Genomic DNA, 26,779 nt, shown 5'->3' with positions numbered 1-26,779 from the left:
TTTCTGGCCTCCAAACCACAGAAAACTCCTGGGGTCCCGGGACAAACTAGGCCCCACTCCCTTACATGTCTACGTTTGTTTCTTCAGTGGCTGCAAAAGGGGCTGACACAGGCACATTCAGTGTGCATCCCTCTTCCAGAGGAGGGATGCCCAAAGCCCTGTTGATGCTGCTCTCCATCTGTCCCAGGCCCCTTCCTTTCTGTTCAGTCACTGCTTCTCAGGGAAGCTGGCCAGTCCTCCCGTTAGTAATCAGCACCTTCTTGTCCTTTCTCCCAAGCTTGGACAGAAATGCAGACATTCCTGCTCACGTCCCTTCCACCGTTCTCCACATATCTCAACTCAAACTCATGCATGAAGGTCTCTTATACCTGAGAAAACCAGCAGCCTGACTGAACACATAATGCCCATTATTCTTTCTCTTCATTCCCAGATCAAGTCTCAACACTATACGTGTTTCCTGCTTCCGCACTTGATCACATATCTTCTGTAATTTTTTCTTTTTCTTTTCTGTAAGTAGGCTTCACGTTCAGTGCTGAGCCCAACATGGAGCTTGAACTCATGACAATGAAATCAAGACCTGAGCTGAGATCAAGAGTCAGATGCTTAACCCACCGAGCTACCCTGGGGCCTCTTCTGTAATCCTTAAATTAACATATTTGCCTCTAGAGACCCTGGATTGTGTACAATCACCCAGAGAATTCCTTACATGCTTCTTCCTGATAAGCATGCCCTTTAGGACTGTAACTGGCTCCAAGTCAGTTGCACAGTCAATGGAAACAAAATGCAAATATTTTAGTGGCTTCTATTCATTTTATCCTCTTTTTGCCTGTGACCTAGAGTGATTCCCAAGAGCCTTCCCCAAGTGCAAGCTCCTAAAGTACACAAAAAAGGACTAAAAACTTGGCTGCTACCAAGCACCTGGAAGTCTGTGATTACAGCAGTTTTCTTAATCCCGCATGAGGTACCAATAGCTCTTCAAAAATGCCTCAGCTATAAAACCTGTCAAGCTGTAGATTCATTATCATCTTCAGTCAGCTTTCCCACTAGACTATAAGCTACTGACCGAGGCTATCAGCTACCAAATGAGAAGGACTGTGTCTCAGTCACATCTGGATTCCAGTGTTTAGCCCAGCACCTGGTGAATAAGGGACTCACAGTGACTATGGAATGTCTGCATGAAAGAATAAATGAATCCCTGTTACTTACCACTCTCAAGCAGGGCCTGAGGTTCCTGAGATACGCAATCAGCCTGAGTTTCCATGGGTAGGGCCAGAAGTTCTGGGTCTCTGGTCTACTATCTGTAGACTCAGCAGGAAAAAGGTTTTGAATGAGAATGAGGAAGCACTGCAGAAGCAAAGTTCAAGGTGCAATGGTTAAAAAAACAACAACAACAACAACCGAACCAAAAAACCTCCCTGGATCAAGTATTTCAGGGAGTGCCCAAGACTAGCAAGAGAAAAACATAGCAACCAGGATCAGCCTTCCAAATCCTGGTAAATACATACACCTGCTCCCTGTGATGAGCCTGCATGGGCACCACAGAAAAGGCCCCAGTTCCTAGACAACATCGCAGCTGTGGCTCCCACAATGTACTCAGTGATATTTATAATGACAAAAGACGTGGAACACTGGTGCCAAATAATGACACTAACAAAATGAAATACTAAGCAACGACTGAAATAAAAAACAGAAGAAAATGAAAAAGTATGTACACATAGATTCACAAAATGTGTATGTATTGTATCAGTTTTTAAGGATTGTTGGGATAGTGGATAACACTAAATATTTACAGATTCTATCTCTCATTCTCTATCTCTCAAAGTATTGAGAGAGATAGAGCATGAGCAGGGGAGGGGCAAAGAGAGAGGAAGACACAGAATCCGAAGCAGGCTCCAGGCTCTGAGCTGTCAGCAAGGAGCCCAACGCGGGGCTCAAACCCACGAGCCATGAGATTGTGACCTGAGCAGAAGTCGAATGCTTAACCAACTGAGCCACCCAAGCACCCCCCTTCACAGATTTTTTTTTTTAAACCCTCAAAGACATTAAAACTAGTAGAAGGAAAAAATTTATTTCATTAGGCTTCTGACTGTTATACAAGGAGCCACGAAATAGCACCCAAAGAGCAGAGACTGGAGAAACTTTCCAGGAGTTTTCTGCCTCCCATTTAAAGAAACCCTGGGGAAAAAATACCTGATGCCCAGAACCAGGACTCAGATTAATTAAGATAAATCCTTCCTCCCCTAAAACAGCTGTCTGCTTCCAGTCTCAGCCAAAGGCAGGATGCCACCGAGGGCTGAGGGCCCCTTCTGTGGTCCTCGTGCAGTGTCTTCACAGGTGGCAGGTGTACATGTTCACCAGATCTGGAGGCCTGGCACCCATCACCAAGAAGGCAGCAGCCAGCCTTCTTTCTATATCCCTTTCCTCCTAATACATCTCCTTGGAGAAGAATCTAAGTCCCTGAAACAGGGACCAACACTTTGTTAAAAAACATAAGCTTACACGTTACTCCCTACTGATGTCCCCACTCCCCACTTGCTATGATCAGCAAAAGAGGTCTGTTCCTTGTGGCTCATGTGAATAAAATGGAACATCAGTATTTAGACCACGGTTTTGATCTCAAGCGGAAGTTTCTACGGCTCTCTTGAACGCTGTGACAAGAACTAACACACCCAGGAAAAGTGCAGTGACCACCAGAGCTTGTGGCACTTAGGCGAGAGCAAAGAAAAAAAAAAAACCTGGATTTTGTCTACCTTTTTTATTTATTTGCTCGTAACTGTTCAGTACACAACACTGCAAGGCACTACTGAAAGGAGTAAAAACACACGAATGCAAGAGGGATCTGCTTCCTCATTACAGACTGCTGCATTCACAGAAGGCATAAAAAGGGGAGGGGCCCAGAGAGTGACTCAAAGTTCACAGAACTCTGGTCTTTGGGCACCAAGGAGGTACAGAATGGCCACCACCAATGTCTTTACACAGAGAAAGGCCCTGAGTGAGGCATAGGCCAGGACCAATGGCAATCAAGGTGACACACCCTATTGCCACCAGCGCCCTCCTTGCTGGGTCCCGTCAACTCTGTTTAAGAGCCAGCCATCTTTTGTTCCTACCAACCAACCTGACAATTTCCAGGACTGTTTATAAGCAGACCCACTCCAACAAATCAGTTCTTAGTCCAAACTCTCTTTAAAAAGGAAAATCAGAGGCTCTGACTCCAGAGGAAAAAAAAGCAAGCCTCCCTCCTCACAGCTGGGCTAACTAAAGCTGGGCCTCAAAGGCATATTGTTGAGAACAAGTCCCCAGTGTCTGGATCAGTACATAGTGTTTCTCATGGGAAGAAAAATCTCCATTGTGCCCCCACAGCTTCAGGTCCAGGCAGGGCCCTTCCTTGCTCTGCTGCCAACGCCTCTCCCTGAAGCTGCTCCTGGGGACCCAGAAAGAGAACCTGGCAGTGAGAACGAGCCATGAAAAGCTTTACCTGCTGGAATCTTTCCTTCCTTCTTTGGAGTTAGTTCCTAGAGTGGCAATTACCGGGAATTTGGAAGCCTCTCTTCAAGTTCCTGGGAATTCTAACTTTAGTTGATGCCAATGCTTCTGTGTGATTAAGGGGAAAAAAAAATTTTTTTAATATTCATAAACTTCATTTCTACCCAGATATAAGAAAAAAGAGAGAGAAAGACAGAGAGAGACAAAGAGAACATATACTAATTAATATAATTAAGACCACAACTGGTATTTGGGTTGCACCCCTGGAGAGGTGAAAGGCAACTGAAATTTCTCCAGATCAACCTCCCACCCAGTTTAAGAAATGGCTGAGTGGCTCGCTCAGTCAGTAGAGCATGTGACTCTTGATCTCACAGTTGTGAGTTCAAACCCCATGCTGGGAGCCTACTTAAAAAAAAAGAAACAATGAAATGCCTTCTCAAGTTCCCGATATTCTGACAGCTAATACGAAAGAAACTCTCAACTTCAGCAGGGAGTCTGTTCCATGGCTGCACAACTCAGCCATCAAAGGTCTTCAGCTGGAGCTGAAAATCTATCCCCCTCGGACCTTCACCTTACAGAGGCCTAGTACACATACGGAGCTTCAAGAATAGAATCTTCTTTCCATACAACTGTTGGTCAAACACTTGTAAATCAAACTGATGTCCACTCTCCACAAACTTCTCTTCTTGGGGATAAATATCTTTAGCTCCTCTCATCATTCCATAGATTTCAGGTTCATCGTCCTCCTCTCCTGGGTCCTACAAATGCCATTTGGAGCATAAACATCTGTCTGCGTTCAATCCCACTTCAAAAGCGGATCAAATCAGGGATCTAACACAACTAAAAATGGGCACCAGAGATAGCTGTTCCATTCCCCGTTAAGAGACTCAATTTATTGAACACCCTAGTTCTAACTGCGAATACTTCGCTGAACTCCTCAGATCCGTATAAATAAAAATAGTCTTCCCCTGCCACTGGCGCCAACTATCGCGTCAACAACAAATAAAAGCGTCTGGGAGAGTTACCAAGTTAGGGGCGCTGTCATCAGCTGTTCTAAAGAGAGGGACCCGTTTACAGCCATACTGGAACTTTTAAGTGCTCGAACTAGGCAAAGTCACAAAACCAGAACCGGAGCCCCTTTCCTCCAGTCCTGGCAGGGCCCCGTTTGGAAGAAGGAGGCCCCCGGGGAAGCGGAGTCCTGGACTGGCTGCGGGGGGGAGGGAGCGGCGCGTCCCGGCACCCTGCTCCGGGAGGGCCTGGGGGCCCCGCGGACCGCAGCGGTGCGGACACCACCCCTTTCCCCGGCGACCACAGCCTCCGCCTCACCGCGAGCCCCGGGGACGGCCGGACTCACCCTGGGGGCAAGGACGGGAGATTTGCGGGGCCGGACAAATGCAGGCCCTGCTGGACCCTGTCACAGACCCACACACCCGGACAGAACAAAGAACGGAAGTTCTCTCTGTTTCACTTCCGGGTCGGCCCCTTTCACCGCCCACGCCATCCCCTGTGGCCCCCACGCCCACTTGTTCTCTCTAGGAACATTGGAGGTGTTCTCCTCTCGGTGGTTCGCTGTCTTGGGACCTATGCCGCCGGGCTCGGCGTTCTGGCTCAAACCGGCTTTCCGGCCCGCCGCCGCGCCCCTCGTTGGCTGGGCCGAGCTAAGAGCAGCGTACTTCGGCCTCAGAGCGCGTTCTCGGGTGCAGCTGATCCGGAGCGGGCTGCAGAGGCGGCGGGAGAGGCGGGAGTCTCCCGTGAGCTGCCGAGGGCCGAGGAAAGTTCACTTTGTCCGGGTCTCGAGCCAGCCCGCTGCAAAAAGGAAGACTTTTGAAAGATTCATCAATAGAAAAAAAAAAAATCACCTTTATTTGGAATTTCCAAATAAATCAAGTTTATGCTTCAAAAACCAAGTTTTGTGCTTGTTTCATGCAAAAATGCCCCCTAAAATCTGAAGAAGACATTGCAGCCCGTAAGGGAGTTATCGTAAAGACAAAACCTGCACAAATGGTGGGAGAGAAAAGTTAGGGAAGTCATCCGAAGAAAACAAACAGGCAAAAACCCCTGCAGGTGCCGAATGTGTGAAATGCTTGAGGGAGTGAGGGAAAGGCTTCCTGGTTCACTCACTTTTATGCCCTCACAGGAGGATCCCCGTAAGTGTCAGAACCAAATCCTTACGTAAACAGACCTTGTGATATCCTGAGTAACGAGGGCCCTCCAGGCTCCCCTTATAGCCCTGCCTCCCGTTTGATCCCAGTTTCCACTGCATCCAGTATTTATGGTGCCCATGGTCAGCTCTACGATTGCAACAGACCTTACTCTCCACTGACTTGCAGTCTAAGGGCCGTAATTTAAATAACCAGTTCCAGGAAAACATGATAAGTGCTAGGAAAAGGAGACTTTCCAGAAGTGTGGCAGGCCCTGGAGGGGAAGGGGGGTGCAATAGACAGAGGGAACAGCCAGGGCAAAGGCCTGGAGGCCAGACAGAACAATGCACAAGTAACTGATATAACTTGTGGGTGGCCTGAGAAGGGTGGGTGCTGACCCATCCCCAGTCCTTCTAGACCACAGTGAGAATTTGAGCAAATACTTGGCATATCCAAGCCATTCAGTAAACTCAATACCCATCCCCCACCAACCACCAAAACAAAACAACACACACACACACACACACACACGCACACACACATACACACCTTGGGGTTTGTTTGTTTGTTTTTAAATCACTCCACCATTCCTTTTTCTTCCACTCCTAACCTCAAGGACAAGAAGTTCAGAGATAAGGAAGGAGGCAGTGGCAAGGAGAACAGGGAAGTTTGGAAATAGAGGGAGTCTCTTCAAAATGGGATTGTTCTGTAAAAGGTCTCCTAATGCCAATCCAAAGGGAACAGCTCTTAGACTCCCAGCACCTTCAGTGCAATCAGCTCTATTACTCGGGGGCTCAGAAGTTAATTTGTAATTTACAGTGGGCATTTGCCCAAGAGTCCAGTCACTTGGGTAATTCTTAGCTAGTTCTCAAAAGCCATACTCAGATTATTCTTCTGAGTCCATGATCTCTATAGTGCCATGAAATCACCTAAGGGATGTTCAAAGCAGTCCACCAAGATGGGAAAGAAAGTATATAAACTTCTGTAAAGCTTTTATCTAAAACAAAGAGGGGGAAAAATGGAGTAAAAAAAAGTAAGCCTTATCAAAAGTCAATAGAAGGGAGGGCATGCAATGGTGGCCTCATTGGGGTCTTGTGTCAGACAGACTATAGCAGTCTTCAGACAATGATATAAGCAACCTGGCAGGTACTGATGGGGGATGGAGAACACAAATATCCTTAGAATATGTAGACAGCTAGTTTTGAGAGAATCAATTTTCAGAGTCTTATATTTTCTATCTGTACATCTTTAAAATTGCTCCCTTGGAAAACATCCCTATGGCCAGGGTGCCCTCCTTCATGGTCATCTTCCCTCCTGGTGGAAGACAGCTAGGCTTCTTACTCTCAAATCTTACAGGGATGTATTGCTCTGGGGAGTCAAACCTTTTGGGGTACCAAACAAAAGGATTCACTTGAAATACTGCTGTGAATAAGGATTAGGTGAACAAATCCTTTGTGATTCACGTGGTTTCCTATTATATCCTGTTGCAGACTATGAGTCTGGAGTTCTCTTGTCCAGCAAGAGAGCAGACACAGAATTAAATACAAGAGAGGCTAATGTCTATGTGGAGATGAGGGCCCTGAGTAAGGGTCCTTTCTCCATATTTATTAGGATCTTGAAAAATTACAAAGATGACGGACATGCAGAAAGAAACAATAAAACAGTAATCCTTAACTCATGTGTGAGAGAATAAGGATCTCAGGGACATGCATTGTTAGAGATTAGGGTCGAAACATAACAACCTCTCAGCGCTGCAGAGACGGCCATTTCCTGCAGGTACTGCATCTGGCTATCTGACTTTTCTAAGCTCTAAGATAAATGGAGCATGCTATCCTGAGATTACTCAAGATACTCAAGTACTCAAGATTCCATTATGGCCTATATATCATAAGCTGTCCTCAGGTGCTTTCCTCCTGTTAAGGAGGCTCTCTGCTTGGTGGTTTGTTTTGCTCAAATAGCTACACTTAGATGCTTTGGTCCTGTTAAGGAGGCTTTCTGCCCTATGCCTTTTTAAACCATTTGAATAGAGAATTCTTAAATCTATTTCCCATAACTTCCCTCCAGTAAAAGGAGAGGAGGACAAAACCATTTCTGTTGTAAATCACAGTGTGATTTTGCCATGTAAAATCGACACTGCTGTAACTATATTCCTTTTACCACTCATCTCATCTATGTGAGCAACTGAGACACCCAGGTGCCCCAGGCTCTTACATTTCCTAGAAATTGGTGATTAGATCTATACCAAAGACTAAAAAACTTTAAATTTCTATACTTTAGTTTTGTGAAATTTGAATACAATTTAACATTTTTTTTTGTTTCAGTCAACTTTTGCATCTGCAATCAGAGGGATGAATATATACAAAAGACTTTATCTCACTATATATGGGGTATATACTTGGGGCTTGTGCACTTGCTCTTTGTTTTCAATAAACAATAACAAAATAACTGTCCCCCATAAAGTCTCTCAAATATGCACTCAGAAAACACTTGAAAATAAAATTTTCTAATCAATTTAAAAATATTCCACTATTAGTGGCTGGAATTATTCGTGTATCTGTCTACTTCTCATCATCAGTATTCCCTCTCCTACAGCCCTCCCCAGGGGATCTGAGAGCAGGGACACTTGACTATCTTATTTAACATGGTAATCCTCCAGAACCTAGAACACTGCCTGACACTTAGCAGGTGTTCGGTAATAACTGTCCAATACCTAACAAATAAGGAAGTAAATATTTATGGGATTCTTTGTTTTCCTCCAATATGTCCTCAAATATGTATAAACTATGCCCCAGATATTGTATGAGACATTATTATTATATTAATATTTATTTGTTGCTCACCTGAAACTCAAATTTAACAGGTCATGTTGCATTTAATCTGGCAACCCTATCTCCACTGAAACTGTACTTGTTGAAATCAAGGAGAGTGACATTTAGCTCACTTCCCTGAATTCAAGTCATACATGTGTTCAAATTCTTCTCTGTGCTAATGGAATTCTGCAGCTCCCACCGTAGGGGATAAGTACGTACACTTCTTCCCCCTTCTAATTTATGGGATCTTCCATTCTTTCATGTTAGTAAAACCATAAAGTTTTTAAGGAGACTTAAATTTGTATTTGCATACTTTGCATGGCTTTGTCTAACTTAAGATAAAAACTTAGTCTTTTTTGATGTTATTTCCTTTGAGTCACAAAATACTTCCTCACCACTTATTTTAAATTATTAATTTCTGTCCTCATCAATACTGTAAAATAGTCCATAATACCAATGTGTTTAAATAACAAGAATCAATAGAATTACTTCTCATTCTGAGATTCCAATGGCCATTCTTTTATTATTTATTATTATTTTTTAAATGTTTATTTGAGAGAAAGAGAGACAGAATGTGAGTTGGGCAGGGGCAGAGAGAGAGGGACACAAAGAATCCAAAGCAGGCTCCAGGCTGTCAGCATAGAGCCCAACATGGGGCTCGAGCTCATAAGCCTTGAGATCATGACCTGAGCCAAAGTTGGACACTTAACCCACTGAGACCCCCAGGTACCCCTCCAATGGCCATTCTTTTATTTTTTTTTTATTTTAATGCTTATTCATTTTTTGAGAGAAAGACAGAGACAGGATGTAAGTGGAGGAGGGGCAGAGAGAGGGAGACACAGAACCCAAAGCAGGCTCGGCTCTGAGCTGTCAGCACAGAGCCCAACATGGGGCTTGAACTCACAAACTGCGAGACCATGACCTGAGCCAAAGTCGGACACTTAGCTGACTGAGCCACCCAGGCACCCTCTCCCCCGCCAATATTATTTTTTTTTTAATATTTTATTCATTTCTAGGAGAGAGAGAGAGACAGCGTGAGCAGGGGAGGGTCAGAGAGAGAGGGAGTCACAGACTCTGAAACAGGCTCCAGGCTCTGAGCTGGCAGTCAGCAGAGAGCCCGACGCGGGGCTCGAACCCACGAACCGCGAGCTCATGACCTAAGCGAAAGTCGGACGCTTAACCGACTAAGCCACCCAGGCGCCCCTCCCCCCCAATATTATTAATATAAAAATCAATATGGGAAGATTCAGGTGAAGTCCCATCCCTTTAACCTCTCCCCAAAGTCACCGCATTGATGTGTATAGTTCCGGTTCCTTTTGTATATCTGTACATATATATACACACACCTTTATCCACAAACTATATGCCTGTTTTGTGAGAAAACACCACACATGTTATTTTTCATTCTTCTAATTTAACATTTTTTTAAAAAACACTTTCCATGTTGATGCATAGGAATATATTGATTCAGCTTAACTGCTATATAATAGTCATCATGTGAATATATATCTATCAGTTCCCCCGTTGATAGACATCTAAGTTGTTTCCAGTTTTTTCATCAATATGAGGAAGCCACATCCTTGTAATAAACACCTTTACTTCTCACTTGGTCTTCAACATTCTGAGTGGGTACTAGTTTTTCTTCTATAGTGCAGACTTTTATTTCTTTTTCTTGGTGGCATCCAACACTATTTATAACAATGTCTCTAGCTATTTTATTCATTGGTTACTTTTTTTTTTTAAGTAAGCTCAACGCCCAGCCCAACCTTAGGGCTTGAACTCGTGACCCTGAGATCAAGGGTCCCGTGCTCTACTTGACTGAGCCAGGCAGGAGCCCCGATTGTGTTTTTTTTTTCCCTTCTAATTTTATTTATTTATTTATTTATTTATTTATTTATTTATTTATTTATTTTACAAATAGTTTATTGTCAAGTTGGTTTCCACATAACACCCAGTGCTCATCCCAAGTGCCCTCCTCCATGCCCATCTCCCCCCTCCCCCCCACATCTGTCAGTTCTGTTTGTTCTCAGCATTCAAGAGTCTTTCATGGTTTGCCTCTCTCCCTCTCCCCCACTATTTCCTCCCTTCTTCTCCCCCATGGTCATCCGTTAAATTCCTCCTAATCCTCCTATACGTGCAAACATATGGTATTTGTCCTTCTCTGCCTGACTTATTTCACTCAGCATAACACCCTCAAGGTCCATCCATGTTGCTACACATGGCCATTCTTTTAGAATACTTGATAGCAACTTTTTTATTTTTGTTTATCATCATAGACTCTGGCTTTTTAAACTAAATATATGACAGTCAACCTCAGCCAATATTCTCTTTGTTGCTCAAATTGTCATTATTTTAGCCAGTGTGAACTCATTTTAGGTTGGTCGGTCCATGAGTCATTTCAATATAACCTCATTAAATCTGAGTCTTTTAGTACAACAAAATTGGCAGGCTCACATTCTTCTGTATGTAAATTTAGCTATTTCTCCGAGGAACACTGATGCCGTGTAGTGGGGGAAAGAAAAATATGCATCTTGGGGTTCCCATGATTTCTGGGTAGTTGCTCATGAACAGAAATTTTAAGAGATAGGTATTAATTTTTCTTATTGTAAAAAAAAGTTAATATTCATTCATACTGCCAATCCAGTTTTACTTAAATTCTTAATTCCACAACTATACTCCTTTACCTTCTGTTGAAATACCGTCTTCATTTTAAAAAAATGTTTATTTTGAGAGAGTGCAGGCACATGTGCACACACCCATTTGAGCAGGGGAGGGGCAGAGAGGGCAAAGACAGGCTCAAGCAGGCGCAGAGCCTGGTAGGTTCAATCCCACTATGAGATCATGACCTGAGACAAAATCAAGAGTTGGACCCTTAACTGATTGAGTCATCCAGGCACCCCCAGCCATTTTCATTTCCTTAAGAAAATTTTAAAAAGTAAACTCTACTCCCAACATGGGACTTGAACTCACCACCAGGAGTTGCATGCTCTACCAACTGAGCCAACCAGGCAACCCTTTCATGTCAAACTAAATAAATCTAATGGCTTATTTTTTCTGACAAGTAAATAGTTCTCAAAATAACAATACAGTATCTGCGCAAATTATACAATTACTGAATAAAGTTTAAAATCTTTTAGTCGTTTTTCCATCACTGTCTTTATTGCTGCCCTCCTTTTTTAAAAGATTAATCCCAGGGGTGGAGACTGCTTGGGATTCTCTCTTTGCCTCTCCCTCACTCACCTGCATTCTTTCTCAAAAATAAATATAAAAAAAAATAATTTCAGTATAGTTAACATTGTTATATTAGTTTCAGGTGCACCGTGTGATTCAACAATTCTATACATTCACTCAGTTCTCATCAAGATAAATTACTTAGTTCCTTTCACCTATTTCACCTATTTCACCCATCCCACACCCACCTCCCCTCTGGTAAGTTTGTTCTCCAAAGAGTCTGGGGTTTTTTGTCTTTTTTCTTTGTTTCTTACATCACATGAGTGAAATCATATGCTATTTGTCTTTCTCTGGCTGGTTTATTTCACTTAGTATTATATGCTGTAGGTCCATCCATATCATTGCAAATGGCAAGATTTCATTTTATGGCTAATATTCCACTATGCATGGAATTCCGTGTGTGTGTGTGTGTGTGTGTGTGTGTGTGTGTGTGTGTGTATCCATTATATATAATACATACCATATCTTCTTTATCTGTTCATTTATCAATGGACACTTGGGTTGCCTCCGTAATTTGGCTACTGTAAATAATGCATAAACATAGGAGTGCATATCTTTTCAAATTAGTGTTTCTGTATTCTTTGGGTAAACACCCAGTAGTGGAATTATGAGATTGTAAGGTAGTTCTATTTGTATTTTTTTGAGAGACCTCCATACTCTATATGGTTTTCCACAGTGGCTGCACCAGTTGGCATCCCCACAACTGCATGATTGACTCCTTTTCTCCAAATCTTTGCCAACATTTGTTCTTTCTTGTGTTTCTTATTTTAGCCATCTGACAGGAATGAGGTGCCTTTTATTTCTTCACTGAAATTTTTAATAGTTTTCATGAGGGAAAGATATTATTTAAATAAATGCCATTAAAAATAAAGTATCGGGAAAATACTTTAAAAAGTACATATAAAAAATTTGAGGGGCACAGGGGTAGTTCAGTCGATTGAGCTTCTGACTCATGGTCACGGGATCAAGTCCTGTGTTAGGCTCTGTGCTAGGTGTGGAGCACGACTGTGATTCTCTCTCTCCCTTTCTCTCTGCCCCTTCCCTGCTTGGACTTGCTCTCTTTCAAAAACATTTTGAGAAATATTCTAACACATATGACAGAAAAGATCCTAAGGTTTTTAATATATAAAGAGCTTTCATAAATCAAGGCGACAAAGATGAACAACTCAATAGAAACAAAAAGAATAAAAGAGGCATTTGACAAAAAGAAATGCAATTGGCCAATAAAGATAAGCACATATTCACCATCACACATTTAAAAATTAAAATGAGAAACATTTTCTATTAGCTGCGTATAAAGTTTATATATACCTTTAATAAGTTTTATATTTAAGGTATTATAACATGGTAAATTTTATTGTGTATTTTACAACTTAAAAAATTGAAAAAAAGGGACATCTGGGTGGCTCAGTTGTTTAAGTGATTGACTTCAGCTCAGGTCATGATCTCACGGTCTGTGGTTTCGAGTCCCATATCAGGCTCTGTGCTGACAGCTCAGAGCCTGGAGTCTGATTGGGATTCTGTGTCTCCCTCTCTCTCTCTGCCTCTCTCTCTCTCTCAAAAAGAAAATAAACATTAAAAATTTGAAAAAAAATGATCAAAACCTTAAGATATATTGGCTGATATCAGAAATGCACTAATAGTCAAAAATGGCTTATTCATCTAGAATGTTTTTGTATCATATACTTTACTAATTTTTTAAATATTGAGAGAGACAGTGTGAACAGGGGAAGGGCAGAGAGAGGAAGACACAGAATCTAAAGCTCAGGCACTAAGCTGTCAGCAGAGCCTGACATGGGACTTGAACTCAGACAGTGAGATCATGACCTGAGCCAAAGTTTAACCACCTGAGCCACACAGGTGTCCCTTTGTATTATATACTTGAACTGTATTTTAAGTCACTGTAGATAGACTACATGGGGTGAAATTAAGCCATTTACATAGAAATGTGGACACCACTGTGTTATTTCCCATCTCAAAATAGATCAGACGCTTCTCTCTCCTAGTAGTGGACAATCTCTACCAAGAGAATTCTGGAGGTGGACTGCAAGGTAAGAGATGCTGTCTTGATTTCCAGGCTAGCCCTTAGAGGTTATTCTAGAAGAATGGATAAGTCATGTGTTTCCTAGGATGCACAACGCTCTCACCTCATCAGCAAATATACATTCTATTGGTGTAACTAAGTCCCCTCAACTCATCAGATCACAGTGTTTGGGGAGACAAAGGGGCGGAAGGACTGCTGCCCACAAATGCCAGGGGTAGGGTTGCCAGATAATATGTAGGATGCTCAGGGAAATGTGAATTCAGATACACAGTGAATAAACTTTTTAGTAGAAGTATGCCCCAAATATTGTTTATTGAGAATCCAAACGTTAAGTCCTGTAAGTTTATCTGTGTGATGGCGGGGTGAGGGGGAGGGCATGCTCACAAGCATCTTCAGACCCTGAGAGCCTCAAAGTCCCCTGGGGGCAGTGTTTTTTCTGGCCTACCAGGACTCCTCAATCACTCTCCTGGAGCCAAGCTGGCACTCCACTTAACCACAGGTGGGCACTGAGACTGAAGCAGTGCCCACATATACCAGTTTCTCCCATTTGTTATGTTGTTCTGTGAAGGTACCCAGCAGATTTGAGCACTACTTCCTTACAGAAGCCACTAGCACAACAGTGCACCCATTATTGGCTTTTCTCTCCCTTCTCTTCTTGCTCCCTCACACCTGGCTTCCTTGAGTCACCTCACTAAATAAACTCTAGGCCCTCAAGCCCTTGTTATCAGACTGTTTTAGGGAAATCCAAACTGTTAAGAGTCAGTACTGGAAGTGGCCCTAGAAACTGAGCCCTCAGGATGGGATTCTGGAACAGGTCACTTACAGGGTTAGTAAGAGGAGCCTGGGGATGAGTGCAGTGGTGATAACCCCTGGCATACTATACATGGCAATTACCAAGATTCTTACCAGTTACAGTAAGAGATGAGGTACAGGTAGAAGGGGAAACATTAGCTTCTGGAATAGTCCTAGAACTTGAACATTACTGGGAAAGCGGCAATTATTAGGACTGCAGAGTTTCTCTGTGAAGCTTTGAAGAAAGAAAACTAAAGGCTTAGTTTGGCAAACTATCACTTCCGGGCATGTTGTGGAAGCCAAAGTCACTCATGGGAGGGATGAGCGATCCCCATCTTCTGCAGCAAGAGCAGACTGGCCTGAAATCCAGGCACGAGGTTTACTGCAAAGATAGCTAAATGTAAAGCCTTGCCAAGTCATTTATGCCACAATTCTGGGCCCTGATTGGGAAAGATTCAGATCCTGATGCATGGGACATCTGGGTAGGTGTGTCTGAGTACCTCAAACACCAAATTCTCCAGAATCTTCCAGCCTCACAGACGCATCTCCCTTCCCCTTTTCTGTAACGAGTACCTTCTTCGTCTGTGGAGAAGGTGCAAAGATCTCACCTGATGACAGTCAGGGGACAGACAGGATGGACTTAAAGGAATCCTGTTGTATATTATTGACTTGTGGAGTTTAGAAGGAAGTTTTGAGTCAGATTTTCAGACTTTGGCAAGGCAGAATATATATACACAACCAAAATCCACACAAGGCTGATGAATGTTTCCAATGATGGAAAAAATGTTATCTGGTGTGCAGAAAAAAATTAAGTGCAACATAGCCCAAGATGCAGGTACTCTAGATGCTCTACCCCAATTTCCCAATACACACACCTTCATAAGCACTAAAAGTTCTCATGACCTCAAATCCAAATTTTCCAAAAGCCACAACCAGGCAGGAATTCTACATTTCCTCTCTGTAGAATAGTGTCCAATAATCAACATACCATTTACTTGAAAAGTCCTGAGGCATTACAAGATGTTAATACGTTTATTCTGAATCAGATTGAATTGTGTTCAGGGTGGCACAATTCTTTACAAATCATACTTCTTGAATATATGTTAAAACAGTTAAACAGTTTCAGTGTTTCTTCCTTAATTATACTGGATATACTCAGTTTAACTATACAAAAGGCAATGTCGGCCTGGTTCAGGGGACCCAAAGTGTGGTGAGGGGACCCCGTCCCAGTGAGCTGGCCAATGGGGAGTGAGTACTCTGACGCCCTCCAGGACCTCCTTCCCACTGCACCACCACTTGGGCACGTATTCCTCAGACACCCTTGACACTGAGTGAAACAAAATCTACCACTAGAGTTTATATCGCAATTACTGGGCTTCTCCCTAGCATCCACGTGCTAAAGCTTGAAAAAAACAAAAACTACCCAGAGAGCAGACTCACAAGTTAAAGCACTTCTCCCTCTCCAGTGTGGACCCTCTGATGTTTGGAAAGATTGGACTTACTACAGAAGGTTTTTCCACAATGATTACACCAATAGGGTTTCTCCCCCGTATGGATTCTATGATGTTTATTAAAATTTGAGCTGTGGTTGAAAGCTTTCCCACACTCCTTACATTTATATGGCTTCTCTCCAGTGTGGAGCCTCTGATGTGAACTAAGACCCGCGTGCTGACTAAAGCTCTTCCCGCACTCATTACACTGATAAGGTTTCTCCCCAGTTTGTATCCGGTAGTGTCGAATGAGGCTGCCTTTACCACTAAAAGCTTTCCCACAATCTTTACACTGATATGGTGCCTCTTCAGTGTGCATTCGCTGATGTTTAAGGAGGTCTGAGCTCTGACCAAAGGCTTTCCCACACTTACAGTCATAGGGCCGGTCCACCAAGTGTGTTCTGTAATGAAGGGTGAGGTTTGAACTGTGACTGAAAGCTTTCCCACATTTGGTGCACACATATGGTTTCTCCCCAGTGTGTGTTCTCCGATGTTTAGTAAGATTTGAGCTATTACTAAAGGCCTTTCCACATTCGGCACAAATGTAACGCCTCTCTCCTGGGGCAGGTTTAGTGGGAATCAATTCTCTGCCTTTCTTAGAACCTTTGTCTAGGAGGGGAGTTTTTGTTCCTCTTTCCTTTTCAAGGTTTACCCACTGCCTTTCTAACCTGGACTCACATTTACTGGCAATAATCACGGGAATAATATCCCTTTTGAATTCTTGAGACTCTTCAGAACTTTTCTGCTTGTCTGTTGATTCCTCATTCTGGGTGTTCGATTTATGATCTGAAAACAGTAAGTAGAACAAGAGTATGTTAGTTGTGCTGTGTTCTGAGAAGCAACCGTTAAAGGAGAAATTGAAACGTCAGACAATGTGAATGGGCTCTAAAGGGTAACCAAGTATCGCTCTGTGAGAGGTCACAATATCACATTGATACACAAGTCACCATCAGATCCAGTTTACAGTACCAGGCTTTCACACAAGCCCCCCAACCAGCAGCTATTAGGATATGACGAATACACAGCTTTCTCTGCCAGGAGAAGATCTTCACATAAAGAGGGCAGTAAGGCAAAACCAGGCATACTGGGATAGCAGCAAAGGAGATGGTGATGCCCAGGCAGAAAGAAACATGGGGTTTTTTTTTGTTTTTTTTTTTTAAATGTTTTATTTATTTCTAGGAGAGAGAGAGAGAGACAGCGTGAGCAGGGGAGGGTCAGAGAGAGAGGGAGTCACAGACTGAAACAGGCTCCAGGCTCTGAGCTGGCAGTCAGCACAGAGCCCGACGCGGGGCCCGAACCCACGAACCGCGAGATCATGACCTAAGCGAAAGTCGGACGCTTAACCGACTAAGCCACCCAGGCGCCCCAGAAAGAAACATGTTAAGAAATATTGCTGAATGGTTAAAGTTGATTAAGGAAAATAAAAAGGATAATAAGGGAGACTAGGCTAGTGGCAAACTCACATTCTCAAAGAAGTGGAATATAAAAGCAACAAAAGAGGACATTCGGTCCCTGTATGATCATTCTAGTCCCAGATCATTATTCATTTAAATGAAAGTGCTAACCTCCCATGAGAGTTTGATTCTCATCACATAACCTACAGTAGCTATGTCTTATAAATCTTTTAGTTCTAAAGTTAATACTGCCAAAATCAGATGGAAGCAATATATCTTCTTCAGAGCACTGCACTAGGCAATGACACAAATCCACCTAACCCATCCATATACATGGAAAAGGGAATTAAAAAGAAGTCCACACTGAACCATAGCCTCCCTCCGAGAACTGTCAGCCTTCTGTGAGTACAGAAGCCTCAATCAACAAGGTACTTTCCTCTCTGCCCCTTCCCTGGCCCCTGGCTCTTTCTCTCTTCACTCAACCATCTATTTCCTTCTACCTGACTGCTTCCATGCTCACCCCCTACTTCCTGTCTGCTGGGGACCACAGTAGCAATTGATAAAAAGTCCCTTTCACTCTCTGTGATGAATAATCACTTGGCTACCTGTACAGACTTTTCCTTAAGTTGCCATGTACTATGTGTGGGAAATAAGTAATTTAGTAAGTAAGCTAAAAATATGTTTTTAAGTTTATTTACTTATTTTGAGAGACAGGCAGAAAGAGGGGGAGACAATCCCAAGCAGGCTTCATGCCGTTAGCACAGAGCCTAATGCAGGGCTCGATCTCAATGAAGTGTTGAGACCATGACCTGAGCTGAAATCAAGAGTTGGCTGCTTAACCGAGTAAGCCAGGTGTGTCTAGGTAAAAAATTTTAAATAGGCAGAAGCTGAAAATCATCTCTTACTGTTTTATTCAACCTGTCACACCTCTGTGAAGAGTCCCTTTTTTTAATTTTTAAAATGTTTATTTTGAGAGAGACAGAGAGAAAGAGAAGGTGCTATTAGGGGAGAGGCAGAGAGGGAGAATCCCAAGCAGGCTCCTTGCTGCCAATGCAGAGTCCAACGTGGGGCCTGATCCCACGAATCAAGAGATTATGACCTGAGCTGAAATCAAGAGTGGGACAGACTGAGCCACCCAGGCACCCCGAACAGTCCCTTTTTTAAACTCACTTCAACCAATCCTTTCAAGAGAAGAGTATGTCATGTTCCCACGCTAGGAATCTGGCTGAGATGCACCTAGGGAGGAAAGGCATTCAGGCACTCATCCTGCCCCCACAGTCAGACCAGGAAGTCAGTCTAGAGCACTGCCTCACAACCACGAATTATTGTTTCTTCCACTACAAAGAACTGGGGCACCAAGCAGGTGGCATGACAGACCATCCTGACCTTGACTCTTTCTCAGCTCTGGAGTGAAATCCTGCTCTTCCCCAGTCTCCTGGATGTATAAGGGCTCCCATGCTTCGCATCTGTGACTGGTCTCCACAGACTGGGGCTGCGGGCTGCTTGGGAACTTTGCTGTTCCTGAAGAGGACCTCTTCTCCCACATCTGTTTCTGTTCATTCGGAGGTGGCGAGACCTAGACACAACAAAGAATGACGGGGTTTGCGCACAGCTCACGTCAGAACTATAATGGGTCTGAACTAACCGGGTCCACTTAAACACACATCTCTTTTTTGAGACATAAAATACAGTAAATGTGTTTTCTCTTATGATTTTCCTAAGGTTTTTCTTTCTCTAGCTTACTTTATTGCAAGAATATAGTATATAACATATATAACAAAGTGGTTTTGAGCAAAAATCCACTTTACAATCATATTTGTAGGTGTTAACATAACATTCTTCCCTCAGCATTTTCTAATATTTTTAAATGTTTTATTTATTTCTGAGAGAGAGAGAGAGAGAGACAGAGACAGAGACAGAGACAGCGTGGGCAGGAGAGGGTCAGAAAGAGAGGGATATACAGAATCTGAAGCAGGCTCTAGGCTCTGAGCTGGCTGTCAACACAGAGCCTGACACAGGGCTCGAACCCACAAACCATGAGATCATGACCTGAGCCAAAGTTGGATGCTTAACCGACTGAGCTACCCAGGCACCCCTAAACAAAGTAAGTGTTAATTGACTATTTATGTTATTGGTAAGGCTTCTGGTCAACAGTAGGCTATTTAGAAGTGTTGGGGGAATCCAAAGTTATATTGGGATTTTCAAATGCACATGTGCTGGGGAGGAGGGGCTGACACCCCTAACCTCTGTGTTGTTCAAGGGTCAACTGTAGATGAAAGAAAACACTAGGAGAGATAATGTACAACCTTTAGGAAAAGAAAGAAAGAAACTCATCCATCTCATTCAATTCCCATGGCTAAAGATCAACACTGGATGGTAGAAGAAATATAGGAGGAAACATGATCTAAGTCAGCAGAAACTTCCATTCAGCTACTCGCACTGGATGGAAAAACCCAGCCTACCCCGAATGCTATGCTCTTAATCTCATAGTGGAAAAGGTCTCCCCAGCCTACCTGCTGCCCTGGCTCATCCAGTTCTTGCTCCAGATCTTCTAGGAGAGTGACAGCCTCTTCAGCGCTCTCCGGGCAATGCTCCTGCACCCAGGCCTGGAGCTCCTGGGGCAGGATGGTCAGGAACTGCTCCAGCACCAGCAGCTCCAGGATCTGCTCCTTGGTGTGGATCTCAGGCCTCAGCCACTCACAGCAGAGCACCCGGAGCTGGCTCAGGGCCTCCCGGGGGCCAGGTGTGTCATGGTACCCAAACTGCCGGAAGCGCTGGCGGAACACTTCCAGGCTAGGAAGGCACTTCCCTTCCTCTTCCTCATCTTTAACTACCGCAGGGCCTCTCTCCCGTGGAGGCCGAGGGCCCCGAACTGTAGCCATGCCCAAAACCTTGGTCATCACGAAGATTCCAGAAACAGCCTCACTACAGATGGGACTATGTGGAGCAGGAATATTGGTTCCTTTGGGTTTCTGGTTCTTTAGGGCTACACGTTAAACCTGAGAAAATATGGTTACCATAAATTACAAGAAGAAAAAAAGGATGCTGTCAGCACAACAAACTGTGGAAATTATGGCCACCATAAAACTATCATAAAAATTACTGTCCAAAATCATTCAGAAGTCAGCTTGGAATATCCTACTTCAGTTTTATAGTCTCCACTCTAATAAAACATACTACAACATATTTTCAAATTAAACTTATCATTTTGAAATTTAAAAGTTTTTTTTTTTATTTGAGAGAGTGTGCACGAGTGGGGGAGAGGGCAGAAGGAGAAAGAGAATCTCAAGGAGGCTCCATGCTCAGCGTGGATCCCAATGTGGGGCTTGATCCTACAACACTGGGATAATGTGTTAGCTCAGCTGAGATCAACAGTGGGATGCTCAACCAACTGAGCCAACCAGGCACCCCTAAAATTAAATTTAAATTAACTTTGCTCCAAAAACTGTTTCAGAATCTTACAACTCCTGAGATTTCAACAGGATACCTAAAGGGCAAATGCAGCCTGTTTAAATCTAAGACTCTGAGCTTCAACATTAAAAATCTGTTAGTCAGGGGTGCCTGGCTGACTCAGCCAGTGGAGAATGTGACTCTTGATCTCCGGGTCATGAGTTTGGGCCCCATGTTGGGCATAGAGCCTACTTAAAAAAAAAAAAAAAAAGTGAATGCCAAATTAGACTAAATGTAACCTATCTTCTTATACAGGTATTTATTTTGATGACATATGTATTGTTGAGAAGAAAAGGGAAAAAATTAAATCATAGCATATGATACCCAAAAAACGCTTAAAGTATTTTTCTTTTAACTATGAAATATTCTAAATATCTGTCCGTTGATACATTAGAACACCAAAAACGTCTGTGGTAAATAAATATAATTACTTCTTTTTCCCTCACTTGCCCAAAAACTGAAGTCCATTCACTCAACATTGACTGCCATGTTGAATACCTGCCATGGGCTTAGAGCTGGGACTGCGTGACGAGTCAGACAGATGCCCTCGCACCCCCACAGAGCTTTCAAGTCTGTGGGGGAGATGGAAAGTAGAGGAGTAAAGAGACAACAGAATCAGACTATATAATTACTGGCATTCATGAAGTATACTCTGAAAGAAACCTGCATGAATTAACCTTTACATGCTTGTGACTGGCTTTCCTGAGCATGTTTCCAAACTTTAAGCAGCATCTGTCGTGTCACATAGATGTCCCATTCTGGGTTTGGACAACCGAGAGCAGGAAACCAGCGGTCTCAGCGAAGAGCCAAACAGATAAAAATCTATGCAGGTTTTTGTTACATGACACGATAATGGTAACAAGGGTAAAGACCATCAAAAGTATGTACAAATAGCTTACAGAAGATGAGGAAACAAAGGAGTCAAAGATAATCTAAATCTAAGGCATTTAAAAACTGCAGTATTAAAAAATGAAAATGAAAATAAAAACTTGAGTATGCTGATGGCTAACATGCATGCCCATCTCTGGCCTGATATCACTCCAAGTATCAAGTCTCACATATATCCCCATAATCATAACAAAGGAAAAAGGATAAAACACAAACAGTAATATTACTGCTTTATAAATGAATTCAATTTTTTAAATTCTTTTTTTCATTTTTTAAATTTTCTATAAGGGGTATTATTACTTCTATACCAGGTGCCCCTAGTATGTTACTTAAGTATTTACTTTCACACATTTATTTATTTTTTGGGTGTTTTTTTTTTTACAAATAGTTTATTGTCAAATTGGTTTCCACATACTTTCACACATTTAATAAACACACATTAAAAACATACATTTCTGTGACTGCTCTCCACTGATTTTTGTGACCAATTCTGATAATTTATTTCTTATTTAATTCTACTAATTTTAAAAATATAAAACGGGATCCTAGTACTAGAATCTCAATACGTAAACTTTTATGAAAAATTCAATAATTATCAGCTGCTAATTAGTTCGGAATTCTAGGGATGCCAGTACTTGGGACTCCTCTTCACTGCACCCCAATTCTGAAGCATCCTAGATGTCAACAGGTGTCCTGACAGGGTGGACACAAATCAGCACCATGCAGTCCCTCACGCTGCCCTGCACACTTCTGGAGCTCCCAAGTTCAGGAGAACTCAAAAACAGCCAGGAGAGAAGCACGCCATCTAGTTTCCCAAATAAAGGCACTAGCATGAAAGGCTAAAATAACCTCAAAATAACAGATGGAGTAGTGCCAGGAGTAAGCATTCATTTGAAAAATTTTTTTTTATGTTTTTATTTTTAATTTTGAGAGACAGACAGACAGTGAGCGGGGGAGGGACAGAGAGAGAGAGACACAGAATCTGAAGCAGGCTCCAGGCTCTGAGCTGTCAGCACAGAGCTAATGTAGGGCTCGAACCCAAGGACTGTGAGATCATGACCTGAGCCGAATTCTGACACTTAACCGACTGAGCCACCCACGCACCCCAAAATACTTAAAAGTAGATCTCCCCAGGGGCGCCTGGGTGGCTTAGTTGGTTAAGCGTCCGACTTTCGCTTAGGTCATGATCTCGCGGTTCGTGGGTTCGAGCCCCGCGTCGGGCTCTGCTGACTGCCAGCTCAGAGCCTGGAGCCTGTTTAGGAGTCTGTGACTCCNTGCTGACTGCCAGCTCAGAACCTGGAGCCTCTTTCAGAGTCTGTGACTCCCTCTCTCTCTGACCCTCCCCTGCTCACGCTGTCTCTCTCTCTCTCTCCTAGAAATAAAAAAAAAATAATAATTAAAAAAAAAAAAAAGTAGATCTCCTCAGTGATGAAATATCTTCTCATAACTAGTTACAAAATTTCACACTCCACCCACAGAAGGGTATTCCTAGAATAGGAAAGACACTGGAATCTGTTTGGGCTGCTCAGCTTCTGGAACCAAGCCTGGCAAACTCAGCAAGACGGAAGATATCACTTAGCACAGGTGGCATTAAACAGGGAGTGACCTATATCACATTCATGTGGGTCTAATCCCAGAATGGCATATCCAGTCTCACAGATCACATAACTACCTCTGAAAAGCATGTACATAGTCAACATTTAAAGAAAAGGTTGGGGTACCTGGCTGGCTCAGCCGGTAGAGTGTGCGACTCCTGATCTCACGGTTGTAAATTTGAGCCCCACATTGTATGTGGAGATTATGTTAAAAAAGAAAAAAAAGAAAACCTTAAGAAGAAAAAGTTTTCTTAGATGCTGCCCACAACTCAAATCTGTGTCTTTGCAAGACCACAAATGAGTGGAGGGATAAGCGCTTGGACCCTTTCATCCCTGCTGCATTCATTCTTCCTAGAGATTTCATGCAGTCACATGGCCTTAATTACCATCCACGTACTCCCAACCACCAATATATCTCCAGCCCAAACCTCTTTTCTGAACTCGACTCATGTGACCAACTACCTACATGACATCTCCATATGTCCAATGGCACCTCTAGTTCAACTTGTCCAAAACCTCAGTCCCCACCATTCTCCTCACAGCTATTCATCTCAGTTAATGGCAACTCCATCATTCTGTTTTCTTGGAACAAAAAACCCCAGACTCCTCCTTCTCATTCTACATATAATTCATAAGCAAACCTATGAGCCTACATCCGAAAGATCCGATGTTCAACCAATTCTCACTACCTCCAATACTGCCATCCCAGCCCTTCCCCTACTTGCCCCGAGTATTGCAAGAGCCTCTTAAGTGCTTCCACCTCTGCCCCTGGATCTAGTGCCAATAAGCAGCCAGAACAACACTATTAACATACAAATCAGGTCATACCATTCCTCTGCTCATGCCTTTCGAGGCAGTGTCTCCTAGAGTAAAGGGCAAGGTCATCACAATGGCCAGGAAGGCCTCACAAGGTCTCAGCTCTGTTGTCCATCTGACTTCATCTCTCACTTCTTTCTTGTTCATTCACCGCAACCACACTGTTCCCTGAACGTGTGAGGCAAGCTTCCCACCTCAGAGCATGGCATTCCCTGTGCCTAATCCCTCCTCCAGATTATATACAGCTGGCTCCTTCAGTTCTGTACTATGTTCTTCTCACCAAGGCATCCCTAACCCCATGTTGTAAACTGCACACAACCCTCCTTCACCCCAGAACTCTTTATGCTCCTAATCTATTCTTTTCGTCCACATTACTTACCTCCATACAAATACTGTATCTTTTACCTTTTTTTAAAATCGTCTGTTTCCTTCTTGAATATCAACTCCTGAGGGCAGAGACTTTCATATGTTTTCTTCACTGCTATATTCCAAATATCTATAATATGCCTGGTATTTTGCAGGTACTCAAATATCTGTAGAAAGAATTAATGTGATACATGGATCTTTGGGGGTACTCGCTGTAAAATCAGGCTTTAAAAAAATATCAGTACGGGGGTGCTTGGGTGGCTCAGTCGGTTAAGCCTCTGACTTTGGCTCTGGTCATGATCTCACCATTCATGAGTTCAAGCCCCGCCTCGGGCTCTGTGCTGACAGCTCAGAGCCTGGAGCCTGCTTCAGTTTCTGTGTCTCCCTCTCTCTCTGACTTTCCCCCTGCTCATGCTATCTCTCTCAGAAATAAATACATTTTAAAAAATAAATAAAATAAAAATTTTAAATAAAAAGATGTGAAATAAATATCTGTGAATCCATACAATGCTTAAAAAAAAGTGAATAAACAGAGAAGAGGCAAATCTCCCATCCAGAATTATGCCAATTTATTATGCAGATACTCCCCTGTCAAGAAGACAGACTTAACTTTTCACCCCAAGTGTGGGCTGCACTTAGGGACTTGCTTCTGCAAGAAGAGTGTGGAAAGGGGCTAAAGGAAGTACTACCATGCAGAAACCAGGTAAAAACTAGCTCAGCCAGGTCACCAAGGTTAATATCACCAGTGGTAAGTGCACCTGAAAACAACAAGGTCTCATCACCTCTGTGGTCTTCCTCCTCCAAACCTGGATTAAGGGACATTCTACAAAATACCTGGCCTGTACTTCTCAAAACTGTCAAGGTCATCAGAAACAAGGAAAGCCTGAGAAACTGTCACTGACCAGAGGACATTAAGTAGACTTGAAGACTAATCTAATGTGGTACCCCAGATGGATCTGGAACAGAATAAGTACGCTAGGGAAAAACTAGTGACATTCAAATAAAGTGTAAAGCTTAGTTAATAGTAATATAACAATGTTGGTTCCTTGGTTGTGACAAATGTACCCAGTGATATAAGGGGTTAACAATAACTGGAGAAGAGGTATATGAGAATTCTGTACTATCTTTGAGTTTTCCTATATATCTAAAAATATTCTAAAAAACATTTAAGGGACACCTGGCTGGCTCAGTCAGTGAAGCGTGTGACTCTTGGATCTTGGGATTGTGGATTCAAGTCTCATGCTGGTCATAGAGATTACTCAAAAATGTTAGATATTCTTAAAAAGTTGTAAAGCCTTTTTATGATTTTTTTTTTTAGAAAGGTACCTGCTTTGTCTCTAGGAGCAATAATTAATTTCTGACTCTCATTCAACAATTATTAGAATATTGGCCTAATGAAATAAAGTTTCTAGCAGATCTACTTCAAACATATCACAAAACTTACTTTGACTTTTTTCAAACTGTCGCAGACTTTGAGTTTGGAGTTCTCTCTGAGATGTCCAGCAAAAGACCAGACACAGAAATGAATACAAGAGAGGCTGATGTCTGGGAGGAGACAGGAGCCCCGAACAGGGGCTTTGTTTCATCTCTATATTTACTGAGTTCTCAAGATTTTATATACGTGATGAACGTGCAGAAGGAAATGATCTGATAGTGACCATTAACTTGTGTAAGAAGCAAAGGGTTTAGGGGGTAAGTGGCATTTGAAGTTGAGATCAAAGCACAATGATATACTGGCGCCAGATGAAAAGTGTTTTTCTGTAGGTGATACAGCCACCTAGCTGTTAACACTAAAGTTTAAGATTGGCTGGAGCTTGCAGTCTCAGGGTTAACAAGGCGCTCTTCTGACTACCTTACCTTAGGTGCTTTCACCCTGTACATCTCTTAGCTTCTGCTTCTTCCCTAGGTCTTAATGGCTTGGTTTTAATGACTTGCCGTGGGCGATTTCCCCCTGTGGTAGCTTTCCGCCCTAAACCTTGTTAACCCATTGGTGCAAGCATAAAGAATTCTGAAACTTATTCCACACGTCAAATGTTTTTGACTAGTTGATGCTACAATCTTTTCCTCCTCTGAAATCGCACAGGCCATTTTCCAGTTTGGCAACTCCAACTCCACAGGCTCAAATACTACCAGCAGAGGGGGCACTTGGCTGGTTCAGTAGGAAGAGGATGTGACCCTTGATCTCGGCATTGTGAGTTTGAGCCCAATGATGGGCGTAGAGCTTACCTTAAGGTTTTTCTTTTTTCAACAGGAGAAAACCAAATTTAGTTTTGTATGTA

The 26,779-nt window shown here is 42.8% G+C and overlaps 1 protein-coding gene across 1 annotated transcript in view; it reads right to left on the bottom strand.

The window, feature by feature from the left end:
• The window catches only part of LOC120225535 (zinc finger protein ZFAT-like), a 34,109-nt gene that overhangs the window by 5,179 nt on the left and 2,151 nt on the right, over nt 1-26,779 (bottom strand). Inside the window, exons 2-8 of the mRNA XM_039223723.1 lie at nt 24,514-24,667; nt 19,899-20,384; nt 18,772-18,961; nt 15,954-16,777; nt 5,007-5,239; nt 4,724-4,838; nt 1,207-1,291 (exon numbers count right to left, since the gene is read on the bottom strand). Coding sequence (XP_039079654.1) covers nt 1,207-1,291; nt 4,724-4,838; nt 5,007-5,239; nt 15,954-16,777; nt 18,772-18,961; nt 19,899-20,285 — 1,834 coding nt within the window. The 5' untranslated portion in view covers nt 20,286-20,384; nt 24,514-24,667. The remainder of the gene's footprint in view (nt 1-1,206; nt 1,292-4,723; nt 4,839-5,006; nt 5,240-15,953; nt 16,778-18,771; nt 18,962-19,898; nt 20,385-24,513; nt 24,668-26,779) is intronic.

Source organism: Hyaena hyaena, unplaced genomic scaffold (assembly GCF_003009895.1).
Source record: "Hyaena hyaena isolate Hyena2069 unplaced genomic scaffold, ASM300989v1 scaffold_1438, whole genome shotgun sequence".
In the NCBI taxonomy this organism is placed as follows: Eukaryota; Metazoa; Chordata; class Mammalia; order Carnivora; family Hyaenidae; genus Hyaena; species Hyaena hyaena.
This window is presented reverse-complemented; position numbering and strand designations above follow the sequence as displayed.